General features: G+C 46.3%; 2 protein-coding genes across 4 annotated transcripts in view; one reads left to right on the top strand and one right to left on the bottom strand.

Moving 5' to 3' along the window:
* LOC143934323 (uncharacterized) overlaps positions 1-27,845 on the top strand; it is a 532,031-nt gene that overhangs the window by 188,038 nt on the left and 316,148 nt on the right. The window lies entirely within an intron of this gene.
* The window catches only part of LOC143934322 (CMP-N-acetylneuraminate-beta-galactosamide-alpha-2,3-sialyltransferase 4-like), a 308,070-nt gene that overhangs the window by 86,866 nt on the left and 193,359 nt on the right, over positions 1-27,845 (bottom strand). For both annotated transcript variants that reach the window (XM_077457838.1, XM_077457839.1), the window contains 2 exons: positions 14,514-14,598; positions 750-821 (listed from right to left, as the gene is read on the bottom strand). In XM_077457838.1, the coding sequence (XP_077313964.1) occupies positions 750-821; positions 14,514-14,598 (157 nt within the window). The remainder of the gene's footprint in view (positions 1-749; positions 822-14,513; positions 14,599-27,845) is intronic.

The raw sequence follows: 27,845 nt of genomic DNA, 5'->3' as shown, positions 1-27,845 counted from the left end.
CCTTGTAAGAAACCTTGTTTAAAATCATAAACTCATATTCACCTTAAAAGAGAGAAGAAATATATAGCACAAAATGACTCCCAATATGCTCATTTATATGAGCCCCAATAGTTCTGAGATGACTTTTGAATTCTTTATTTACTATTGGCCCCTTCACTCTGCAATTCTTACTATTTACCCCTGCATTCCGTGTTACTACTGACTTCTGAAAGTTGCCTTACTTATTGACCCCTGACCTCTTATTTACTACTGAATCCTGAATGCTGTGTTACATACTACTGACATCTTCTGCATTACTTACCACTGTTACAGAGGCTGTTACTACTAACTTTTGAATACTGTTACTCCTGACCCTTGAACTCTGTGCTACATACTACTAACCTCTAAATGCTGGGTTACTTACTGTTGACCCATAAACCCTGCATTGCTTGCTACTGACATATGAACTCTTCAGACTTTCCTTACTTTTTTTGATCTGACAAGTTTTCACCATCCCTCCTGGTTGAGAGCTATCCCTAAAAGTCAATTTCTGCATATAAAGCGGATTTGTAAAAATGTCAGCTGTTATTCTTCCTTACATTTTAATGGACCTTGACCTTAACCAAAAGCATAAAAAAGCTTGCTGTGCTCTTGGTCTTTGATCTCTTCCATGTCGTTCAGGTAGATTGCCACCTCTCCAGAGTTGCCTACCCCATCTCTTGTTCCCACCCATTGACATTGTTTGCATGTAATCAGTGACAGTTACTTACTTGCTTATTACAAGTGCAGCTCTGGAAGCAACTTGACCTTGGATGCACATCTGCAGAGGGTTCTGATGTAAACTGTTAAAGAAAATGTAACTTTCTTATGTTAGGCACTATCCTTATTTTACTGCTATATATGTATTTGTATTTCCTTAAGCAAACAACTTTTTTTTTTCCGCCAAATTGCACTTTTTTTCAAGGAGAAAAGCACTTTGTTTAACCACTTCAGGTCCGGACCAATAAACACCTTAAGGACCAGAGGTCTTTTTGCAATTTCGCACTGCGCTGCTTTAACTGGTAATTGCGCGGTCATGCAATATTGCACCCAAACGAAATTTGCGTCCTTTTCTTCCCACAAATAGAGCTTTCTTTTGATGGTATTTGATTGCCTCTGCGATTTTTTTTTTTTGCGATATAAATGGAAAAAGAGCGAAAATTTTGAAAAAAAAAGATATTTTCTTCTTTTTGTTATAAGAAAAATCGAATAAACTAAATTTTAGTCATACATTGAGGGCAAAATTTATTCAGCCACATGTCTTTAGTAAAAAAAATGTCAATAAGCGTATATTTTTTGGTTTGCGCAAAAGTTATAGCGTCTACAAACTAGAGTACATTTTCTGGAATTTACACAGCTTTTAATTTATGACTGCCGATCTCATTTCTTGAGGTGCTAAAATGGCAGGGCAGTACAAATCCCCCCCAAATGACCCCATTTTGGAAAGTAGACACCCCAAGGAAATTGCTGATGGGTATGTTGAGCCTATTGAATATTTATTTTTTTTGTCCTAAGGGATTGAATAATGACAAAAAAAAAAAAAAAAAAATTTTTTTTACAAAAAGTTGTCACTAAATGATATATTGCTCACACATGCCATGGTTATATGTGGAATTGCACCCCAAAATATATTCCGCTACTTCTCCCGAGTATGGCGATACCACGTGTGTGGGACTTTTTGGGAGTCTAGTCGCGCACGGCACCCCGAAAACCAATCACCACCTTCAGGATTTCTAAGGGTGCAAATTTTTGATTTAACTCCTCACTACCTATCACAGTTTCGAAGGCCATAAAATGCCAAAATAGCACAAAACCCCCCCAAATGACCCCATTTTGGAAAGTAGACACCCCAAGCTATTTACTGAGAGGCATGTTGAGTCCATGGAATATTTTATATTTTGCCAAAAGTTGCGGGAATATTACAAACTTTTTTTTTTTGCACAAAGTTGTCACTAAATGATATATTGCTCACACATGCTATGGGCAGAAGTCAAATTACACCCCAAAATAAATTCTGCTGCTTCTCCCGAGTACGGGGATACCACATGTGGGGGACTTTTTGGGAGCCTAGCCACGTACGGGACCCCGAAAACCAAGCACTGCCTTCCGGATTTGAATATAAAATGCTATAAAAAACAAACTAACCAGAGTCACCCGTAACACTTATACGGTGATCAGTGGTGAAAGGGTTAACTAGGGGCAATCAGGGGGTTCAAATTTTTATTAGGTAGTATATGGGGGTCCCTGGCGCTATATAAAAACCTGACGGGGAACCTAAATAACTAACTGGCTAACCAGCGTCACCAGTGACACTTATACTGTGATCGCTGGTGAAAGGGGGTGAAAGGGTTAACTAGCGGAAATCAGGGGGTTAAAACCATTATTGGGTAGTATATCGGGGTACCTAGCGCTATAAAAACCTGGCGGTGAACCTAAAAAAATAACTAGCTACCTAGCGACTGTAGCGACACTAATGCAGCGATCAGAAAAACGATCGCTTAGTGACACTGGCAAAAGGGGGTGAAAGGGTTAACTAGCGGCAATCAGGGGGTTAAAAACATTATTGGGTAGTATATCGGGGTACCTAGCGATATAAAAACCTGGCGGTGAACCTAAAAAAATAACTAGCTACCTAGCGACACTAGCGACACATGCAGCGATCAGAAAAATGATCGCTTAGTGACACTGGCAAAAGGGGGTGAAAGGGTTAACTCTAGGGGCAATCAGGGGGTTAAATCTTTATTGGGGGGTGATAGGGGGCTACCCTGGACCTAACACTAACTGTCCTGACAGTTTTTACTGTCACAACTGACACTGAATGCATTGATCAGTAAAGAAATGATCAATGCAATCAGTGACACTGTGACTGGGGGGGGAGGGGGGGCGGGGGGGGGATCGGGGGGGGTTTGTGTGCCTGTGTGTACCTACATGTCAGTGTAGTGTTGGTGCACACTTACTTTTACTCTTCTCCTCGTAGTCCGGTCAAAAAGACCGCCCCGAGGAGAATGACATCACTTCCTCCTTCCTGTGTAAACAATACACAGGGGAGGAAGCTTCTCATTGGCCAGGAGCGATCCAGAGGGGGTGGCCGAAAACCAACGGCCATCCCCTCATCACGGAGCGCTCCTGGACCGAATCAGACCGCCGTAACCAGCGGGAGGGGGTCCGATCGGACCCCCCACCCGCTGGAAGGCAATCACGTAGATGTACGTGATTGTGCCTGCCTGTGCCATTGTGCTGACGTACAATGGCAATACGGCGGTCCTCAAGTGGTTAAAAAGATATAACCTAGATAATTTTCATGCAAGCCTTTTTATAGGTTAATGCAATACAAAGGACCTTTCAATTTTGACCTACAGCAACTGAAATTTTCTGATATTACCGGAAAATCAAAAAAAATCTGCAATGATATACATGTTTGGTGAAATACTACTTAAATCTCTTGCATTGACAAAGGGATGCTGGAGCTTTAGCTGTCCAACCCGACATTGAAAAGAGAGTAAATGGACCAGCACAACAAAATAAACAGAGGGAAAAAAAAAATAGACAACATACAACGTATGGAAAAACACAACCTGGGCAAGGGATCTAGCCCTTAGGGACTTTCAAGGTGCTGATATACCATAATAGAAACAATATCAAATGGAAAGAAATAGCATAAAAATAACACAAATTTTTATTATACACAAGAGATACAAAACAATATAAAAAATAAAAGCACTTAATCACATTATTTGATTAAGGATTTTGATAGTTTATGGAGCTTATAAAATATACCACTCAACATGTTTTGCTCCGAAAATGAGCTTCCTCAGGAGTAGTTGGTATATCTAGTAGATAAACTGTAAATGAAATAAATACATAAATCAAAATAAATTGGGTACATACATGGATATAGTTCATGCTAACTAGCACTAAGACAAGATAGCTTGAAGTTACAAAATACAGTAAAATGTACACAAAGGTCAGGATAAAGAGCATTGAAACACGTTTATAGTATAGACAATATATATCCAACATGTGATCTCACCTACACACCATATTAGTAATATAACTGCGCGTCCCATCCGACTATGTTCTAATGTATTGGGATCAAAGTCAAAGCCCAAAAAATTGATGCACGGGCAGTCCATATCGGAGGTCATAGGAAAGCTGCCAAAAATAGGACCTAAACAAACATAGATGGTCCAGTCCTACTACTCCTGAGCGAAACATGTTGAGTGGTATATTTTATAAGCTCCGTAAACTGTATCAAAATCCTTAATCAAATAATGTGATCAAGTGCTTTTATTTTTTATATTGTTTTGTATCTCTTGTGTATAATAAAAATTTGTGTTATTTTTATGCTATTTCTTTCCATTTGATATTGTTTGTATTATGGTATATCAGCACCTTGAAAGTCCCTAAGGGCTAGATCCCTTGCCCATGTTGTGTTTTTCCATATATATTGGGATGTGGTGCTAAGAGTCATCCAGGTTATACCTCCTTTATGTATATAACATACAATGTATGATGAAACTCTATGGATAATAAAATTGGGCACATACCTAACGGGATAAGTGCAAATTAGAGCGAAGGGGGGGAATAAAAGTTTGTAAACCCAATGGTAAAAGATATAATTAAAGGCAGCAGCCGTCCTCAGAGAAAAGCCAGACTCTGTGAATCAAAATGCTTCCTGTTTTCTTTCTACATTACAATATTAAGGCTGGTTTCACACTTATGCGAATTGGATGCGGGTCTTCAAGGATTACCCAATGCTTAATACTTCAAGGCTAGCTGAAGATTGGCTGGATTCCACGGAGTAACACTTCAATCCTTTTACCCTCTCTTTATTCGCTCAAGTGACTAAAGTTGTTTTTGACACAAAGGGTCTGCTTTCATTTTCTCTGGAACTCTAAAGGAGCCAGCCAATTTAACCACAATTGTTTGCATAATGTTTGTCATGTTGTACTGATGTTAAGGGCATGTGGGTTGAGGAAACACAGGGGAGTGAACTTGACATTGTAAATTAAGTTTCAGTTCCCTACCCTTTGCTATATTGTTCAGATAAAAATATCTTTGCAACTTAGTGTTATGTTTTACACTTTTATGTGTCCCTTTTACCACAGTGAACAACCTTGAACTGTTTCACTGGTATTGTGTAAGATTATGGGTGACAGTTGGTAAAAATGACTGAACCTAGGGTGTCAGAGGTGACAGAGGATTTGCAGATTTGGGACAACCAGTGGGGTATAGATTGTATCAGGGGCCTTATGAGGGTAGCGCTACACTTGCAACATAAAAAAAAAATGGCCCTGTTTTATTCTCCAGGGTCTTTTCTTTCAGAAGATTCTAACAAAAAAAATGAAGACGTTCAGATGCTTGCAAAAAATATTAAAAATTGTGGAGAATATCTTTCATTTCCTCAACTGGACATGAGTGGTATAGGTGTGTCACTGGGACAAGAGTCAAACAGGGCAATAAAAACAGTGTCAGTAGTAATAACCTTTCCCCATATGTTTTTATGATGTACCAGTATAGAAATCCTCATCCAACTACTAAGATTTCCCCCTGCTAAGCCTGTGACAAGAGGAAGTTTGAGCAGAACTGTCTTGCTCTGTGCACTCAAAATGAGCAATTGCTTGATGAAATAAATTGTGTTTTTGACTCTCTCTGTCAGCTTTGTAATAACTGCATCTCGCAGACAGGAACTCGATAGCCCTAAATCTCATTGTGTCACCACTTAAATATAAGCTTTATCCATTTTTTATTTTTTGCATGCATTTATAGCAAAGATGTTAGGAACAAGACGTGAATTAACCACTTTCAGACCGGACCATTTTGAAGGCTAATGACCAGACCACTTTTTGCGATTCGGCACTGCGTCGTTTTAACTGACAATTGCGCGGTCGTGCAACATGGCTCCCAAACAAAATTGACATCTTTTTTTTTCCCACAAATAAAGCTTTCTTTTGGTGTTATTTGATCACCCCTGCGGTTTTTATTTTTTGCACTATAAACAAAAAAAGTGCGACAATTTTGAAGAAAACACATTATTTTTTACTTTTTGCTATAATTAATATCCCCCAAAAATATTCTAAAAAAAACATTATTTTCCTCAGTTTAGGCCGATACGTATTCTACATATTTTTGATTAAAAAAAAAATCGCAATATGCTATTTATTTTTTGGTTTGCGCAAAATTTATAGTGTTTACAAAATATATTATACTATATTGATAGTTTTATGGCATTTTTATTAAATTTTTTTTTTTACTAGTAATGGCGGTGATCAGCGATTTTTATTGTGACTGCGACATGGCGGACACATCGGCCATTTTTGACACATTTTTGGGACCATTGTCATTTATACAGCAATCAGTGCTATACAAATGCACCGATTCCTGTGTAAATGACACTGGCAGTGAAGGGGTTAACCAGGGGGTGGCAGTGTAGGGGTTAAGTGTGTCCAAGGGGCGTGTTACTAATTGTGGGGGGCTGGGCTGTGTGCTAGTGAACACTGATCTCTGCTCCAATCACAGGAAGCAGAGATCAGTGTCATTTGTTGCTAAGCAGAACAGGGAGATGCTGTTTACAACAGCATCTCCCCGTTCTCCTTCCCCGTGAGACGATCACGGGTATCCCCGTGGCAAACGAGTCCACAGGACCCGTGACCGGACTCATGCACGCAATGGCAAGGCGGCAAATTCAACTGGACGAACCTGTACGCCAGTTTGCCTGCCCGTGCCATTCTGCCAACGTACATCGTTGTGCGCCGGTCGGGAACTGGTTAAGGTGTATCGTAACCCAAAATTACAGTAATTAGCAGTTTACCATTCTTTACATATGGTGGTTGCATTAATTTGCTTTTTTTCATGATTATTTTAATTTTTCACCCGTGATCCTGCCAGTAAGCTTGTTTTCTTCCCCAAGCTGTTCAGCAAAAGTGTCAATTAGAGCAGAAGTGGCAATTTGATACAAATTACCCACCACTGACAGGAGTGCTTAAAGCGGTCATCATTCAATGATATAAAAACCTTTAAGGCCAAATGTAATAAAAAATATTGTAACTGCTTTAAGGGTCCTTTTCACACTATACTACACATAAAACTGCACTGAAAATGCACATGCAGTAGCACACGTTTGCATAAATTCTTATTCATTTTATTCATATTGACTTGCATTTATATGTGTTAATGTGTGTTGCTATATGACGGCACAGCCTTTATCCAATGCAGAAAACTGCAGGTCACTGGACCACCAGCTATAAAAGTGTTATATGGAGATTGACTTTAGTTTGTTAGTCAAGTCTATCTAAATTTGCTAGTGCATCTAAAGCTGACCATATGCATTTTTTTTATATTTTTTTATTTTATTTATTTTTTTATTCACCCAACAGATTCCACCATCCACACAGAGGCGGATGGAGGAATCCCCTCTTCTGGACAGATTAGTGGCTGCAGCTGCTGATTGAGAAAAGTTTTCCAACTTGTCTATTCGACAGAAGATGTTCTAAAGATCGTTTTTTTTGTCAAGAGGGGACTGCCACATGCTGATCAAAATTCAGCCACTTCCTGCTAAACTGGCCACATGCTCTACAAAAGCACCTTGTCTTCCCAACAACCCTGGGCTGTGGTTGTGGGGGTCTGTGGGCAGAGGTCTTATCGGAATCTGGAAGCCCCCTTCAACTAGGGGTACAACTATATTGTACCCCTACTCATTCACTCAAATAACTGTCAAAAATAAATAAAAACAATACACAGGTTTTTGTCTAAGTTGTTTATTAAAGATGAAGAATGTCATCTTTAATAATAATAATAATGCTCCAACGTGTCTTCTTTATCCATTGACGTCTTCTCCCTCCAGTGATGTTTTCTTCCTTCGGCTCTTTTCCCTCTGCTGATGTCTTCTTCCTCTGGTTCCTCATCCAGTTCTTCCCCCTCAGCTCTCTTCTTCCTCTGGTTCTTCAGCCGGTTCTTCTCCTTCCGCTAGCTTCCGCTGCTGTGTTAGCTCCGGTTTGTGCCATTTCTTGTATAGCCGTGGAGCGTGCCCATCCAGTGATGTCATCTGGAGACCCTGCCCTCTTATTTTGGTGTAGGGTTTCCCCTCTAAATCCACACCAGACCCTTCGGTCTGGTGTGGTCTTGGGGGGGGGGGGGGGGGGGTGTATTGTAGGTTTGTTATTTTAAGTAAAACAAAAACAAACCTTTACAATCGCTTAACCACTTAACGTCCTCCTAGAATCCCGCTCCCATGCGCCCCCTGCTCAGGACCCGGCGTGCCACGGTTTAGGGTAAAGGGCCAATCTGAGTATCCCTTTACCACCTGATAGTTCCATCCAATGATGGAGCGATCATTGTCTAGAAACCGGCGTCATGTCTGGTTCTCTCTGCTGCCCTTCAGTGCACATCTGTGCCACAGCAGTGCTCTACAGTATCCCATCAGTGCACATCAGTACCCAGCAGTGCCCCATCAATGCTCTACAATGCCCCATCAGTGTACATCTGTGCCTGTCATTGCCCAGCAATTCCCCATCAGTGCACATCTGTGCTTTACAGTGCCACATCCTGTGCTCTACAGTGCTGATCAGTAAATGGGCATCAGTGCCACCCTATCAGTGGATCCTCATCAGTGCCCGTCAGTGGCATGAAAAAAAATTGTGTTTTCATTTTCTTTCCACATTTTTCAAAAACTTGTGGAAAAAAATTACTTGTTCAAAAGACTCATAATGCATCATAGAATATACGTTGGGGTGTTTGCTTTCCAAAATTGGGTCCTTTGTGGGCATTTCCATTGTCCTGGTGCTCCAGGGCCTTCAAAAGTGTTATAGGTTGTCAGGAAAGTATATGTGTAATTCATGTCCCTAGAACGCCTGACAGTGCTCCCTGCATGTTGGGCCTCTCTGTGTGGCCAGGCTGTGTAAAAGTCTCACAAATGTGGTATCCCCATACTCAGTAGGAGTAGCAGAATTTGTTTTGGGGTGTAATTTTAACTATGCATATGCCGTGTGAGAGAAATAACCTGTTAATAGGATAATTTTGAGAAAAAAATCTTAATTTTGCAAAGAATTGTGGGAAAAAATTACAACTTCAAAAAAACTCACCATGCCTCTCACTAAATAATTTGTACTGTCTGCTTTCCAACATGGGGTCAATGGGGGTATTAGTAATTTCCTGGCTTGTTAGTGCCTCAGAAATAGTACATCAGGTGTGATAAAGTTTCAGCGATTGTCACCATAGCTTGTAGACTCTCTAACTTTCACAAAGACCAAATAATATACACTAATTTAGGCTATTTTTACCAAAGATATGTAGCAATTTAAATTTTGGCCAAAATTTATGAGGAAAAATTACTACGGTAATTTGCTAAATTTTATAACAGAAACCAAGAAAAATTATTTATTTTTTTTACAAAAGTTTTCTTTTTTATTTATAGCACAAAAAATAAAAAACCCAGTGGTGATTAAATACCACCAAGAGGAAACTCTATATGAAAAAAGTACAACAATTTCATATGGGTACAATGTTGCAAGGCTGAGTAATTGTCATTCAAAGTGTGAGAGCGCTGAAAGCTGAAAATTGGCCTGGTTAAGAAGGGGGTTTAAGTGCCCAGTGGGCAAGTGGTTAAGATGATTCTAATAGGGAACCATTGATTTATACTCCCCATGCGACCAGGACCGGAGCTAGACTATTTTGCGCCCTAGGCAAGACCAGCTACTAAAAACAAAATGAATTTAATAATTCTACAAGCAGAACTCCTGGATAACGCTAAACTGATGACCTATAGGGGCTTTGCATGTGTTCACCCATGAAACGGTGAAAAACTTCAGTACCCTATATTTTTCATAGGCAACACTTTAAAAGCCCCTACAGGACATCAGGTTATTGTTATACAGTAGTTCTGATGATAGAATTATTGCTCCCACACGTGTGTGGTGATGCATAACCACACATGTAGGCTCTAAAATGTTTTTTTGTTTTTTTGTATCTCTTTAAATGTTTAAAACTTTTTTTTTTTTATTCTTTTTTTTTTTTTTAAATAACTTTTATTGTCATTACATAGGGGACCAACAGCCCCCTATGTGATAGCATATATGTGACAGGTATTCTTTATTAGACATTCAGGGTCTATTAGACCCTGGATGTCTCCTCTGTACTCTGCTAAAGCTGATGTAACACAGATGGTGGTCCATAAGCTGCTTCCCTGAGCACAGCTCCTGTGGTATGCGAATGCCGGTCCAGTAAGTAGCGCCTTACACATAACTTCCTGGTCTTTGCTCAGGAGGGAGGCTCAGCTGACAGATGTGGACAGGAGAGGGGAGATGCAGCCAGGTAGGAGGAGGATCCAGCCAGGTGTGGGGTGGACAGGAGAAGGGGGTGCAGCCAGGTGCACAGGAAAGGGGTGCAGACAGGAGAGGGGGGTGCAGCCAGGTGGACAGGAGAAGGGGATGCAGCCAGGTGAGGGGGGTGGAGCCACGTGAACAGGAGAGAGCGGGGTGCAGCCAGGTGGAGGGGAGGATGGAGCCAGGTAGACAAGGAGGGGGTATGCAGCCAAGTGGGGGGGTGGAGCCAGGTGGGCAGGAGAGGGGGTGTTCAGCCAGGTGGAGGGGGTGCAGCCAGGTGCTGGGAGGACAGAGCCAGATGGACTGGAGAGGGGGGGTGCAGCCAGGTGGACAAGAGAGGGGTGGTGCAACCAGGTGAAGAGGGGGGATGCAGCCAGGTGGACAGGAGAGGGGGGATGCAGCCAGGTGGACAGGAGAGGGGGGATGCAGCCAGGTGGACAGGAGAGGGGGGATGCAGCCAGGTGGACAGGAGAGGGGGAATGCAGCCAGGTGGACAGGAGAGGGGGGATGCAGCCAGGTGGACAGGAGAGGGGGGATGCAGCCAGGTGGACAGGAGAGGGGGGATGCAGCCAGGTGGACAGGAGAGGGGGGATGCAGCCAGGTGGACAGGAGAGGAGGGATGCAGTCAGGTGGACAGGAGAGGGGGGTGATGCAGTTAGGTGGAGGAAGGGTGCAGCCAGGTGGACAGGAGAGGGGGGGGGATGCAGCCGGATGGACAAGAGAGGGGGGGGATGCAGCCGGGTGGACAAGAGAGGGGGGGGATGCAGCCGGGTGGACAAGAGAGGGGGGGGATGCAGCCGGGTGGACAAGAGAGGGGGGGGATGCAGCCGGGTGGACAAGAGAGGGGGGGGATGCAGCCGGGTGGACAAGAGAGGGGGGGATGCAGCCGGGTGGACAAGAGAGGGGGGGATGCAGCCGGGTGGACGAGAGGGGTGGTGCAGCCAGGTGGAGGGAGGACAGAGCCAGATGGACAAGAGAGGGGGGGATGCAGCCGGGTGGACCGATGCAGCCGGGTGGACAAGAGAGGGGGGGATGCAGCCAGGTGGACGAGAGGGGTGGTGCAGCCAGGTGGAGGGAGGACAGAGCCAGATGGACAGGAGAGGGGGGTGCAGCCGGGTGGACAAGAGAGAGGTGGTGCAGCCAGGTGAAGAGGGGGATGCAGTCAGGTGGACAGGAGAGGGGGGTGCAGCCAGATGAAAAGAAGAGCTGGGATGCAGCCAGGTGGAGGGGGCTTTGCAGCCAGGTGGACAGGAGAGGGGGCTTTGCAGCCAGGTGGACAGGAGAGGGGGATGCAGCCAGGTGGACAGGAGAGGGGGGTGGTACAGCCAGGTGGAGGGGGGTACAGCCAGGTTGGCAGGAGAAGGGAGGAGGTTATAATCACTGGCACTTTTTTCCAGCACCCTCCACGTGTCAGGCAACGGCAGTCAGTGTCAACTGTTCCAAGATCAGGAGATGGGGGGTCTTCTACAGGCTGTGAGTCACAACTCGTGCAGGGGAGACCTCCTTCAACTCCTCCTCCATGACAGGTCAGCCGATCTCTGGGTCCCAACAGCCGGTGTCCCATCATATAAGGTCCACTATCGGATAGTGTCCGCTGTGTACGGCGCAGGCGCCGTACACAGCAACACAGATTCCAAAAATAGCCGAGGATGAACGGCGCCTGTGCCGTGAGTCCAGGTTCTAGCCCCACCATCCAAGGGGACATAGAGTAGGAATAAAAAAGAGCCAAGCGCAGCGAGGCCGAGCCCGAAGCGCGGCGAGCTAAGCTTGCCCGCGAGGGGCCCTCTAATTTTCACAACCGTATGTCCGCTTGGATGGTGGGGCTACCACCTCCACTCACAGCGCAAGCGCCGTTCAGCTTGGGAGATTAAACGAAGCTTCTTCTGCCCCGTACTGCACATGCGCAGTACAGGGCGGACACTATATGATGGCAGGACACTATCTGCCAGAACACCGGCTGCAGACAGGCTTGGTGGGCGGGGCGGGCTGCAGGAGCAGCTTAGCTTTGGGCTCCACCAGGACAAGTGGCCCGGTGGCCCCAAGGCCAGTCCAGGCCTGGGTGGATCCATCCCGGCTGTCTCTGTCCATGATGCCACCCGCCCTGCTCCTCCAATGGCTGCACATAGCCCAGGGTGGGAGGCGGGAAGAGAGCTGACAGGGCTGCTGCCTGGACACTAGCACAGCTGAGATCTCAAGGGCGGAGGAGGAGAGGAGGCTGATTGAGTGAGTCACTGCAAATATCCCCCTCCTCCTCAGTGGGTGATGATGTCTTCGGAGCCCTGGTTGCGCCCTAGGCGGTAGTGTGCCCTAAGCAGCTGCCTAGTGGTAGCACTGGCCCTGCATGCGACATGACCTCCCAAAGTCGGAGCATATGTCGCACTAAGGGGAACAAGGCCTTAGACACGAAGGGGTTGATCTACTAAAATTGGAGAGTGCAAAATCTGGTGTAGCTGTGCATGGTAGCCAATCAGTGTCTAACTTCAGCTTGCTCAACTTTGACAAAAAAAAAACTGGAAACTGATTGGTTTCTATGCAGAGCTGCACCCGATTTTGCACTCTCCAATTTTAGTAAATGAACCCCAAGTGTATTACTGGCCAAATCACCAGGTGAAAATAAATAGAAGAGAAAACGAAAGCAGCCACCACATTTAAAAATTGGTATGCTGCAAATTGTATAACACTTTAGGGCCTTGTTTACATGGGCATACTTAAGCATACAACTGCATGAGAGCTGTGTTTTTCCTGCACTGGATGTACAGGTGTTCTCTACATCCATGTGCAGGCAGTCCCATTCATGTTTATTAAGAGCATTGACTGTATGGACACAGCAGCTGCTCCCAATTTGACATCCATGCAGGTGGGCTTCCATACCTCCCAACTTTTTGATATGGGAATGGGGGACACCTATCTGCAAAAGTATGCAGGCATAGGACACACCCCCTTAAAGGAGAATTGTACAAAAAACACAACCCAGTGCTTTTTTTACCACTACTATTCCTTCATATTGGCTTTTGGAATTTACAAATGCAGCAATTTAGAAATCCGATGAAAGGTTTAGCACTGGGGGACACTTTTTGATAGATCGTGCATTTTATGTACATCTATATAGAGCAGACCAAAATGAAGGACAAATGAGGAGGAATGAGGGACAGAGGGACATTGCTCCAAATCAGGGACAATCTCTCCAAATCGGGGACAGTTGAGAGCTATGCGCTCCCCTGAATTTGGATTGCCTGTGTTTAAGGACATACACATACAAACCTGACCCACACGGATGTCAGATTGGGAGCAGTGGCTGTTTCCGTGCAGACGCTGCTTCCCATAAACATGATTGGGACTGCCTGCACAAAGATGCACAGAAAACTTGTGCATCCTGTTCGGGCAAACATGGCCCTTGCATGGATGTAAGCTTGAGCATGTCTGCGTGAATGAGGCCTAATGTCTTCTTGCAAAAGTTTTTTCCTGGTGGCTGCAGGTTGTGTGTTTATGATGGTGTACAGGTGCAGCACCTATACTGTATTTTGCATCCTTGCTCCTATTTGCACCCAGGACAGCCCTGAACACCCAGTGTGATACTGTCATTTTTACATTGGTATTGTTTGTTTCTGTGCTTATCACTTAGTGTTGTGTATATAGTGTTTCTGTAGTGCACACCTCTGGATATTACAAACCGCACAACAGATACAGGAGCAGTGGCAGCTGGTGGGAAAAAATTTTGGGGGATGGAAAACAGTATTCCACCCCCCTGGGTCAGTCGGATGGTCAAGAGCACTTATCCCATCACCGGCAACTTTCCCCCTGCTCGGTGGCGGCCTCCCATTCTCCATCACCGATGGCTCCTTGTTCTCCTGCTCTCGGCGGTGGCTTCTGTTTCCTCCCTCCTCGGTGGCCAATTGGGAGTCTTCACTTTTCGGCCAATCGGAAAACAAGTCTCACATCCACTTCTGATTGGCCGGATTGAGAAACCGTGTTTCAACAGGGAAATGTAATTCGCTTTTGTAACACACCTGGGTGGGCTCCAGGTCGCATGCTCTGTGGCCCGAGCCCACCCTAGTCTAAATGACTACAGAAGCAATGAACTGTTAGAGATCAAACGTGCAGAAAGTGCTTGAATCATATTTGTTTTAGCTGTAAACACACAGATGGCTCAATATATAAATATGCATCTTTATTTACCTTGATTTATGGTCTTCTTTGTTGTTATACAATAGAATACCAGAACCTAACCCTACCAAGACCAATGCCACCAAAACCATCCATCCTGAAAAGAAAAAAAAAAAAACTATTAGTGGAATGTTACTAGAGATGAGAATCCCATCAAATTTACAGAGGTAGACATCATTTTGTTCCAGAAACGCAGCCCAAATACATCCTATTTATCATTGTTATTGTTCATTATGCCTTTACCGTGGTAAAAATAGTGCCGCTTAAACCCCAGACACCCGGGTGCTTTCAGTGTGAAAGGGCTCTAAAAAGGGCATCCAAAAAGCTGGCCCTCAGAACAGCATCCCCAGTTTGTTGTTTGTATTTCTTTTTGGTTATTTCGGGCAGGTGTCCCTGAATGCCTCCCACTTCCCATCTGTTAAATGCAGGCGAGGCAGACCAGCTTCAGAGGGGGGAAAGAATGTGGAGGGGGCAGTTTGTGCCCCCAAAAACTCTCCCGCCTCTCCCTTTTTTTTCCCTAAAGGAGCTTTTTGTTTGCCACTCCAGCAGCCTGGGTGATGTGCCAGTAAGGGTGCAGAGCCCGGGAAATCCCCAGTTATCCAGCTGGGAAGCCTTGATGTCGGCACGCTGTCTGGGGGAGGGCCCCCGATTCTTCCTGACACTTTTTTTCCCTATGTTGGGCTGAGAAGCAGCTGGGCCACAGATCAGCAATCTGGAAATGATACATTCAAAATGGCTGTTGACCCACAAATGACGCCATTAAGATGCCGGCAGAAGTTAGACAGAAGTTAGACTTCTCGACATACAGCAGCCATCTTTGATGTAGGCAAAGCCTCTGACTGATACCAAGAATGGAGCATAATTCCTTCCACCAACACCAATGATGGGGCACCATTCTTCCCACTGACACCAACAAAAGGATGTTATTACCCCCACCTATACCAATTGCAAGATACTATTCTCCCCCCCCCCCTTTATACCAAGAATGGGACACTATTCGCTTCACTGTCACCAATGATGGGGCACAGTTTCCATCCACTGATACCAAGAATGGGGCAGTTTTTACTCTCACTGAGGCTGTGACATTATTTACTCTGTTCTGGAAATTTTATAGAAAAATATATTCTCATATTAATTAGTGGTTCCAAATTAATAACTAGAGAACAGACACAAAATATACACTCAGTATCTTTTCAAATAACTGTTCTGTTTGATCAACGCAAATGAAAGTTTTTGTTATACACCTGCTTATGTAGATATCACATTAATATTACAATTATAATTATTCATAATTAATAATTATGAATAATTATTACTACTATTACAATTAATATTACAATTGTGCTCTGAGTGATTTACATTATGAACCTCTCCCCACATCAAGGGTCTGCACATCAGTTTGCTGGAGGAGAGGGTAGCCCTGTATGCTGATGACATGCTGCTCTTCCTTGGTGATGTGGGCCCTTCACTGTAGGGAGCTTTATCTGTTCAAAACACCTTTGCGACTGTCACTGGGTTACGAGTCAACTGGACTAAATCCCTACTGTTCCTAATTGACCAGGCAGCTAGGGCAACGGCCCCCCCAGACACCCCCTCCAATGGGTAGATACTTTCAAATATCTAGGTGTAAACATATCCTCTCAAGCTACACATTACACCCCCTTAATTTAGACACAGTTATCTTAGAACTAAAGACCAAACTTAAGTCATGGGGTTGTCTTGGAAGGACGATCTATCTGGATGGACAATTGGATCAGGTCCTTGAGAGAACTGGAAATTCCAACACGGGCCAACTCCTCTTTCAGTGCCTCAGAGAGTCTAATGTGGAACTGATAACGGAGGGCAGCATCATTCCATAGTGTATCAGGAACTCCACCACCTAAAGTCAGTGACATAGTCCTCCACTGGCCTACGATCCTGCTCGAGGGCATGGAGACTGGCCTCCGCGGTTGTGGCACTCTGAGGGTCCGCATATAATTTAGCCATTTCATTCAGAAAAGAGTCCATAGTGTCCAACAGAGGGCTGGCCTGTTCCAATAAGCGGTGAGCCCAAGTTTGGGGTACCCCCTGGAGTAGTGAGACGATGAACCCCACCTTAGTGCTCTCCAAAGAGAAGGTACGGGGTTGTAGCAAGAAGGAATTTGGGTGGCACCACTACTGAGGGTGCTGGGCCGGAGGGCCGAGATGCTGTTGCCGCCTGATAAGTTGAGGTGCTTGGAGACGATGACTCCACTCTTTTCTCATGTTGACAATAGCCATCTTGCAGGCCCTGGACTGCCTGGTTAAGGGCTGTAATCTGCTGGCACACAGCTTCTAAAGGTGAGGCCCCCTTTTGGCTGGATCGTAATGTTACGTACCTTACAGCGGAGTCCGAAATGCTGAGGATGGCCTCTTGCCCAGTTCCGGTCCCATCACCCCTGGTAGTGAGGACATGGAGTGCTGGGGCAACGAAAGGGTGCAGGTGCCTTCAGGCTGAAGGCTGGAGTTTGGAGATACAGGATCCTCTCGGAGGAAGGCGTGAAGACTGATCACCAGAACTGTTCAGTGGAAGCCAGGCAATTAAGTATGGATTCAGGAACAACTTTAACATCAGGAACAGGCAAAGGTTGGCTACTGGCTGGCAACAAGGTATATGAACGGAAGGCAAGTTTGTAGTCAAGGACAGGCAGAGGTTGGCCCCGGGCTGGCAGCGAGGTACAGAATCAGGAAGCAGAGCCGTAGTAGAGAATCCAAGCTGAGGTCTGTATAATCGGTAAAGGTAGATAACAGGCAGGGGTGATTCAGGAGAATGGTCAAGGAAACCCGGTTTGTCAGGAGCAAGGTAATAGGTCAAACAACAACCAGGAACTCAGGAACAAGCTGATAACGATACAGCACTGGTATCAGGCAGAGACTCTATTTATATAGGGTGCCATGCACCAGGATTGGTGGACGTGAATGCACACTTTCGTATGGATGCGCGAGTGCGCACGTTCGTTACGGAACTCGTTTACCTCTGTCGGACACTGAGCATGGCTATTGGCATTAGCTGAATGGGAATTAGCACTGTGAGTTCTCTGACAATGTCCATTAGCATTAGCGGAATGGGGATTAGCCACTGTGAGTTCTCTGACAAGGGTAATCTGCCATTATCCCGGTGGGGTAGAGTCAACCTTTTAAAAATGAAAATCATCTCTAAACACACTTACCTTTTTCGACATTCCCCTCAATGGATACCCAAACCCTTTTTTAAGAAACAAACTCAATTATTTGTCTCATTCCTATGGGGCCTTTCACCACCCAGATACAGACTGACCACATGGATGAGACCAAGAAAGCAGAGCGGTATGGCATTCTCTGCCTGCTACAAATATTTTCTAGCCACGCAGTTGGTAACTGTTGCCTGGTGGCTGGACCCTGATGGCACAAACTCCTCTACGGAGCTAGAGGCAGCAGTGGTGGGATCACTAGAGGTGCATAAATTCCTGATATCTAGGGGACCTCATGCCACTTATTCTCTTACTCCCTCTATGCGTACCACCCTGCAGGCTTGGGTCTGATGATAGAGAAATATGCAAATAACAAAGTTTCACCGAATACCCCTAATTGGCTAAACCCTAACCTTCCTAATTTATACACCTGCCAGACCCATATGCTTGGACCAAATATGGCGTTAGTCATATCATAGATGGTGTCGCAGAATATCTTGGTCCCCTTAACGCATCTCACCTCAGCCAACAAAATTCCACAACACTACATATTTTGCTATCTACAACTATCTCAAGCCTTTGCAGCGCAATTCCCGCTTTCCTCCTGCACCATGGTCCAGTCAGGGTTGGAGATGACACTCAGATCTAGATGTGCTGAAAAGCCTACCTCACGCTTATATGAACACCTGCAATATGTGTCTCTCCCACCCTTGGAAAAGCTCTGGTCCTGCTGGCTACAAGACATTCCTACAATGGACAATGATTGAGATGATATCTGGGACTTTCCAATTAGCTCCTGGTTTCCTTACGAGACAGGCTTGTGCACTTTAAAATAGTACACAGAGCATACTACACGCCAAATAGACTCTAGAAGATGAAACCCGAGCATTCCGCAGAATGCTGGAGATGCAACAACTCACCAGGTGACTTCTCACATATCTTCTGGCTCTGCCCCAAGATTCGGCAATACTGGACAGAGGTACTAGATTTGATTAATCTGGTCGCCTCGGTCACACTCCCAAAAAAAAGATGGATATGTGCTTACTTGGGCTCATAGAAACAATTATACCGACTGTTGCTAAAAGGACTCTGATTGGGCTGCTGCTTTTCTATGTGTAGCGGCGACAGTTTGGACAAGGTGTCTTCTATGTACAAATTTTGTTTTTTTCCTCAGAACAGTAAAGTGGTTCTGAGGGCTGATTATGTAGGTTTAACTTTGGCATCAGTTTGGATGGGCTGTGTTAGAGTTCTGCCTGGTCATGTGTACAGTTAGGTGCACATGACAGGCCCAGAACCAGGCCTGGTTGGATGCTTTAGGTATCAGTGTTCCCCAGAACCAATCAACGGGTGCGTCTGGCTCCGCTGAGGAGTCTGGGGAAGGGTACTTAAGATGTTGAAGTCATGTGTTCAGGGTTCGTTTGTGAGGTCATAGCTGCCTGTTCCTGGATCTGGACCGGGGTAGCCCCGCAAGGGGTCCCGGTCACGGGAGCGCGTGCCGCCCCGCAACATGGTCGGTTTGACTAGCCCCATTAGACCCGCATGGTCTGGGGTAAGGATCCATCTGTTCCCGAGTCTTTGAACCGGCTGGTCCGAGGCGCAGTAACTGAGGGAGGATTCAAGGCTTCCGGGTCTGCTCTCAACTTGGAGGGGCACCACAGCTTGTGTAAGGGACCGGGGGAGGACTCTTCGGAGGAGGACCAACAAGCTGGCATCCCAAGAAGTGCCTGGTTGCAGGGTTGTCAAGGACATTAACGAATACACGCTTTTCCAGTACTGCCAAGGAGACAGCGAACGTTCCAGGTACTGAGGAAAGGTTCCTGTTTATTTTCGGTTGCAAGCTTTATTCAAGATCAAAGTGCTTACTGCCATAATCTCTGGCTAGAGATTTGTTCAGCCTTGAAGCACCTAGCTGCAAGTGGCTACTCTCTTGGTTGTATTAGAGACTGATGACTAAGATTTCAAGGTGCCTGAGTTTCTTCACCCTTGCCCTCTGTTCCCATACGAGACTGTGTTTGTTGGATGTTACCCCTGCAAATAAAAACCTTTCTAAAGGACTTTTATGGTGTCCACGTCCAAAGTTGTTGGGTACTAACCTTGGGAACCCCTAGACGTGGAAGAGCAAGCCAAGCAGAGGTAACCGGTAAGCCCAAAAGTCAAGGCCGCCCTATCGAGGGTTATGGCCGCTACTTATGCTAGAAAAAGCATTGCTATGCATTGGAAAAAAACTTCTGCACCATCCTTGACTCAATGGAAATGCCTGCTTAATGAAAACCTTCCATTATACAAAGATACAGTACCTTTTAATGCCATTATTCCGGATCTTCTCTGTTATTTCACTCAACATAAATCTGTGATAATGTTATGCAAGACCGCATGGCTGTCTACAAATGTACTGCTATGCACTGAATTGTTCATGTGTTTTTAAAATAAAGAATTAAAAAAAAAAAGATATATATATATATGTAAGAAGGCCAGTATGGTTGCCTGAATTTATGGGAGGAGCCCGGGGGGTATTTAACCAGCCCACTCGCCTGTGGTCTTTGTCGGTTTCCTGTGCGCAATACTACGTCACTAGGCCGACTGCTCGAGTTTCGTTGCCATTCGGATAACTTCTCTCTACTAGCAGTCTCGTGGTTTTCGTTCCCATTCGTGTTTTGTACAACGTCTCTGGCTCGACTGCCGCAGGTAAGGGTCTCGATTGACCTTCCTTTACTAGAAACATTTCTATTTTTGAGTATCGTTAAACCTGAAATATCTCGAGTCATTCGTTACGAAACCGGGTCGTTATCACTCAAAACGCACCATTTTCGCAGCGCCCTTCATTTCACGGGCCTAATTTCAGTAGAAATTGCTTGAAGAAAAACTGCACTGTTTTCGTAACTTGTTATGTTGTCTGCCTCATCACCGTGTTCTACAGACAAATCGTTGCCAGTCGCATCACACGGCACAACGATTCGTACCTCTGCCACAGCTGGCTCACGTAGGTCATTTCATCATTTCACTCATTTCTGTCACTCACTGCGCTCCGATTCGAATCCAGTCGCATCCGCTAAATGCGCCGATTCGTTCCGGTGTGCCCCTAGTTGCTCGGCCTCATTTCGGTACATGCTCCAGAGCCCGCTCGTTGCTAATCGATCCGGGTCTCTGTCATGGGAATCATTTCACTGTCACCTATTACGTTCCGAATCGAAACCAGTCGCATTTCTCAACGCACAGGTTCGATCGACGTGTCCCAGTTGCGTTGGCCTCATTTCAGTACATGCTCTAGAGCCCACTCGTTGACGGTCGCAGGCTGCGTCCTCTCCGATTCGTAGCTCTATCATGGGAAACATTTCATTGTCACGTAGTGCGTTCAGTTCGAATCCGGTTGCATCCCTGTGCATCGATTCGTCCGGACGGCCCCAGGTATTTTTTCAGCCTCATTTCAGTGCATGCTCCAGAGACCGGTTCGGTTCCAGTCTCATTTCGCGGTTAGCCGATCCAGGCCTCTGTCATGACAGAAGTTGTAAATTTAATTTCACTGTCACGCTCCGCGCTCCGGTTCGAATCCAGTCGTACCTTCACATGCACCGATTCGTTCCGGTTCGCCCCAGGTTATTTTCCACATTTCAGTACATGCTCCAGAGTCCGCTTTGTTGTCAGTCGCACTTGCGACATGACCATTTCGTGCCTCTGTCATGGCAATCATACCTCATTTTACTGTCACTTACAGCGCTCCGGCTCGAATCCAGTAGCATCCGTGATGCATCGATTCGGTTTGGTGTGCCCCAGAGGGAACGGCCACATTTCATTTTCTCCACAGGTTGCCTTATTGTACGGTCACAAATTCAGCACTTATTTACGCTCCCGCATTGGACACAGGTCATCCCATCCTTTACGCAAATGATACGTCGGATTGGGACAGCGTAAAAAAAAAAAAAAAAAAAAAAAAAAGGAAAATGATGAACTAATGGTGGTGATAATGAAAGGAATTAGGACGAAACTGTCTACTCACCGGTGCACCTCGCTCGCAATAGCCAACCGTTTGCGTCACTCTTCAGTTTACTTGTTAGGCTCCTCACCAGTTTGTCATCTGTTATTTCTCTCTCCAGGTCAGTCAAGTTCAGTAGGTCCACCCTGCACCAGCTTGGACGTTATCTTCTCAGGTAAAAAAAAAAAAAAAAAGAGAGAGAGAGGGGAAGGCGTAAAAATGCGACAGCAACCATGCTGGCATACATATATATATATATATATATATATATATATATATATATATGAAGGCTCGTGACAATATATATATATATATATATGTATACGCGTTCGCTCCCGCCTTGGCATTCAGCAACAGGTGGATTCACTTGGTAAAATAGAGAAACAGTCTTGACTTATGTCACTCTCTATAGGTTCCGGTCGTCCATCCTTCGTCCCCAGAGAGATAGGACATCACTCCTAGGGCACGATTCACCTGGAGCCATGTCCCAAGTCGGCAGCGAAGACTTTACCGCCCCCTTGTCTCCTCGCCCGCCTTCAGTGAGCGACAGCATACAGTCCTACAGGGGTTGGACTATCCCCAGGCTGACGGCAGAGCTGAGACGCAAGGGCATTCCCTTCCCCACTACCGCTAGGAAGGCAGAGCTTTTCAGGCTCCTCTCCACCCCTCCAGCTACAGCCGGGCCCAGTACCCCACCTCAGGCTTCTCTCCAGTCAATCTCAGCGGCTATTTCTCAGCTGCACTCAATGGTGTCGTCCTTAAACAACACGGTCACGGACGTCCAGACCAGAGTGACGCTTCTAGAGGCTCACCCAGCCACAGCCGCCCCTGTTCCAGTTACAGTCCCGCTACCACTGTCGAAAGGTAACGCAGGGACATGTCCTGTTGTCCACCCAGCACATCTGGTGCCGGCCGGCATAAGGAAGGACATCTTGGACGGCAAGGATATCAACCTTGCCTCCCTGCTTATCTCAGTCCACGACCTTGCTGAGAACAAGGCCTACACATGGGGAGACGTCTCCGTAGTCCTCAAAGCCAAGGATCCCAGGCAGAACCGCAAACTTTCCATCCCAGAGTTTGCCCTAGCTTTTGGGATGCTTAGAGACGTCATTTGTTCAGCATCCCCCGCCAGAAGGGAAGAGCTGGACTTGTACCTCCACACAGTGGTGGACCTAGGTTACAAATACGGAGGCTTCGCCTTCTATGATTACCATCGTTCCTTTTCCGCCAAAGTAGCCGCTAAACTGGCACAGTTCCAATCACCCACGGACTGGAGCCTGATGGACACCGAATTGTTCTGCCGGCATTTTGCCGGCCTTCGTTCACCTCTGTGTGCCATCTGCCAGTCCTCCACCCATACCGCCCCCTGGTGCGCCAACGTCACGGCTAGCCGCCCGGTAGAGTTCCCCTCCACCTCCGGCACAGGCCAAGGCCCATCAGGCTCTACACCGAAAACTCAAGTGGACAAGTTTGGGCGTTCGGTCCGAACCATGGGGGGTGCGGCCATTTGTAATAATTACAACTATGGCTCATGTAATTTTAGCCAGTGCCGCCTATTGCACGTCTGTGTCATATGTCACAGAGCGCACCCCAGAAATCTGTGTGAGGTTAAAGCTCACAAGGGCTCATGACTGAGCCGCATAGACGTCCTATGCCTGGGCTTCTACCTCTCCATGCACCCCACTCCTTCACTAGCCACTTTCCTCATCGGTGGCTTCACTACAGGCTTCCATACCGGCCTCATCTCCCTGCCCCACACAACCTATGAGTGCGGAAACCTCTGCTCAGCAGCTTCCGACGAGCAGGCCATTGATCAGTTGCTGCAAACCGAGGTGGAACGAGGCTTCGTCATAGGCCCCTTCACACAGCCCCCCTTCAATATGTGGAGAGTTAGCCCTATTGGGCTTGTCAATGGCAAGTTTTCAAATAAAAATCGTTTGGTGTACGACCTGTCTGCGTCTACCTGGCCGATCACAGATGGTCACACCCCGAACGTGCACAGCGCATGCGCGCGAACGTCGGTGGCGGCGTGTTCCCCGGGAACACTGCTCGTCACCGACGCTGGTAAACAGCCATTGGCCGGCTGTTTACCCACGTGATCGGCTGTGATCCTTTCACAGCCGATCACTAAAATGTAAACAAACGCGGTAACGGGATGTTACCGGGTTCTCCTCCTCACACACCGATCGTGTGTGAGGAGGAGATTGCGGTAACATCTCGTTACCGCATACAGTGTACACCAATCACACTGATTGCCCCCCCCAATAAAGAGGACCTGTCACCACCCCTCATAGTACCTGTCAATCACAGTCCATCAGAGTATTTGAGTACCTGTCCCAGCCCATCAGAGTACCCGAGTACCTGTCCCAGCCCATCTGAGTACCCGAGTACCTGTCCCAGCCCATCAGAGTACCCGAGTACCTGTCCCGGCCCATCAGAGTACCCGAGTACCTGTCCCGGCCCATCAGAGTACCCGAGTACCTGTCCCGGCCCATCAGAGTACCCGAGTACCTGTCCCGGCCCATCAGAGTACCCGAGTACCTGTCCCGACAGATCAGGGTACCCGAGTACCTGTCCCGGCACATCAGGGTACCCGAGTACCTGTTCCGGCACATCAGGGTACCCGAGTACCTGTCCCGCCACATCAGGGTACCCGAGTACCTGTCACGGCACATCAGGGTACCCGAGTACCTGTCACGGCCCATCAGGGTACCCGAGTACCTGTCACAGCCCATCTGAGTACCCGAGTACCTGTCACAGTCCATCTGAGTACCCAAGTACCTGTCACAGTCCATATGAGTACCTGTCACTGCCCTTCAGAGTACCCAAATACCAGTCACCAAACCATCAGAGTACCTGTCACCAAACCATCAGAGTACCTGTCACCAAACCATCAGAGTACCTGTCACCAGGCCATCAGAGTACCTGTCACCGTCCATCAGAGTACCCGAGTACCTGTCACAGTCCATCTGTGTACCCGAGTACCTGTCACAGTCCATCTGTGTACCCGAGTACCTGTCACAGTCCATCTGTGTACCCGAGTACCTGTCACAGTTCATCTGAGTACCCGAGTACCTGTCACAGTCCATATGAGTACCTGTCACCGCCCTTCAGAGTACCCAAATACCAGTCACCAAGCCATCAGAGTACCTGTCACCAGGCCATCAGAGTACCCGAGTACCTGTCACCAGGCCATCAGAGTACCCGAGTACCTGTCACCAGGCCATCAGAGTACCCGAGTACCTGTCACCAGGCCATCAGAGTACCCGAGTACCGGTCACCAGGCCATCAGAGTACCCGAGTACCGGTCACCAGGCCATCAGAGTACCCGAGTACCTATTTGCAGCCCATGTCTCATAGAATATACGTTGGGGTGTTTGCTTTACAAAATGGGGTCATTTTGTGGGTAATTTCACTGTCCTGGTGGTCCAGGACCTTCAAAAGTGTGATGGGTAGGAATGAAATGAGATGTGTCATTTATGCTCCTAGAACGCCTGAACGTACTACTTCAATGTTCGGCCTCTCTATGTGGCCAGGCTGTGTAAAAGTCCTACACATGTGGTATCGCCATACTCGGGAGGAGTAGCAGAATGTATTTTAGGGTGTAATTTTTGCTATATACATGCTATGTGTTAGAAATATCTTATAAATTGACAATTTTGTGTAAAAAAAAATGCGTTTTAATTTTTTTCCACATATTCCAAAAACTTCTGGAAAAAAATGAACCGTTCAAAAGACTCATTATGCCTCACAGATTATACGTTGGGGTGTTAGCTTTCCAAAATGGGGTCATTTTATGGGAAATTCAATTGTCCTGGTACTCCAGGGCCTTCAAAAGTGTAATAGGTGGTTGAGAAACGAGATGCGTAATTTTTGCTCGTAGAACGTCTGAAGGTACTACATCAATGTTAGTGCTCTGTATGTGGCCAGGCTGTGTAAAAGTCTCACACACGTGGTATCACCGTACTCGGGAAGAGTAGCAGAATGTATTTTGGGGTGTAATTTGTTGTATGCATATGCTGTGTGTGAGAAATAACCTGATAATATGACAATTTAGTAAAAAAAAAATAAAAAAAAAAAAAAAAATCTTCATTTTGCAAAGAATTGTGGGAAAAAATTACAACTTAAAAAAACTCACCATGCTACTTACTTAATACCTTGGGATGTCTACTTTGTAAAAAGGGGTCATTTGGGGGGTATTTGTACTGTCCTGACTTGTTAGTGTCTCAAGAAATGAGATACACCTGATGTACTGAAGGCCTCATCAGAAGTGATCAATTTTCAGTGATTGGCACCATAGTTTGTAGACACTCTAACTTTCAAAGACCAAATAATATATACTAATGTGGGTTATTATTACCAAAGATATGTAGCAGTATAAATTTTAGCCAAAATTTATGAAGAAAAATTACTAATTAGCAAAAATTTATGACAGAAACCAAGAAAAATGCATTTTTTTTCACAAAATTTACGTTTTATTTTATTTATAGCACAAAAAATAAAAAACCCACTAGTGATTAAATACCACTAAAAGAAAGCTCTATTTGTGTGGAAAAAAGGACGCAAGTTTCATATGGATACAGTGTTGGATGACTGAGTAATTGTCATTCAAACTGTGAGAGCGCTGAAAGCTGAAAATTGGTCTGGTGAGGAAGGGGGTGTAACTGCACTGTATTGAGGTGGTTAAGGACCGTCTTTGGGAATCTCAACGTCCCCATCGCCGAACATAAGGTTGACGGGCCTGCACACCTCACCTTCCTCGGAGTCAATCTCGACACCAGCGCCATGCAGGCCAGCCTGCCCTACGACAAACTGACCCGCATCAGGGCAGTCCTCCATGAATTCACCTGCACCAGGGGATGTACAAAGAGGCAGCTACAGGCGCTACTAGGCATGCTGAACTTTGCCATGCGAATTATCCCACAAGGTCGCTCCTTTATCTCGCGCCTGTTGGTCTGCCTTTCTCAGGCACAAGACCCGGATCAAGTCCTTAGCCTGGATGTCGCAGCTATAGCAGACTTAGCAATGTGGGACGAGTTCCTGTCCTCCTGGAACAGTATCTCCCTGTTCATCCCGTCCATCTCACCTCTCTCACCACAGGTAGTAACAGATGCCGCAGCCTCCACAGGATTTGCGGCTATTTTTGGCCACCATTGGTTCGCCGGACCCTGGCCTTCTCAAATACTCTTGATCCCTGGGTTTAGTCAGTCTTCATCCCTTTTCGAGCTCTACCCCATTGTAGCAGCCGCCCAGCTCTGGGGTCATACCTGGACAGGACAAACCGTAGGTTTTACCACCGATAACCAGGCCACGGCCGAAATTATCAACAAAGGCAGGTCTAAGTCTCTCTCCGTGATGCCCTTCCTTCGCAGGCTGGTGCAGCTGTCTCTGCGACATCAGTTTAATGTATACTGCACGTTTATCCCTGGAAAGCACAACCTTGCCGCTGACGCACTGTCCCGTTTTAATTTCCTGTCCTCCTTCCGGCAGGTTCCCGGAGCAGATATGGTGTCAGCTCCTATCCCACACTGGTCTCAGTTGACCCTGGACTAGAGCCGCATCTACATGGAGCCACTCGGCTCATCAACCAATCACTCGCAGACAACACTTTGAGAGCCTACCAGGTAGCCTGGAAAGCGTTCAATACATTTCTGGTTGCCTCCTCAATAGGCACCCCAACTGATGCCAGGCATATACTAGCCTTCACCTCGTACTGCCATAGTCAACTGGCCTTGTCCTTTAACACCATCTGGTTATACTTAGCTGGCATACAGCACTACCTCTCATTACAGGATCCTACCAAACCGTCCATCTTCTCATCTCACGCTATCCGAGCCGTCCTGCGCGGCATTCAGAAACAGCAACCACCACACAAGGTCAAGCGGCACCCCATCACCAGTTCCATCTTCAGGGACATGTCCACCATGCTTATCAGCTACCCCTTCGGTGTTCTCCCCAGTGTGGTCATACAGGCGGCCATTTATCTAGCCTACTACGGCTTTCTACGACCCAGCGAATTCACCCATAACAACGCACACAGTCCAGTCCTTCGCAGACGTCATCTGATCCGTCACCAGGACCACTTCATTCTCCACCTCTCGGTTACCAAGACTCAGCAAGCAGGCACCGGCGTAGATATCCACCTCTACAAAACCAACAACGCCTGGTGCCCGGTCGCTGTACTTT

This window comes from Lithobates pipiens, unplaced genomic scaffold (assembly GCF_037356315.1).
Source record: "Lithobates pipiens isolate NorthernLeopardFrog02 unplaced genomic scaffold, aLitPip1_a1.2 Scaffold_27, whole genome shotgun sequence".
Classification (NCBI taxonomy): Eukaryota; Metazoa; Chordata; class Amphibia; order Anura; family Ranidae; genus Lithobates; species Lithobates pipiens.
Note: the sequence above shows the minus strand (reverse complement) of the source record. Positions and strands in the feature narration are given on the sequence as shown.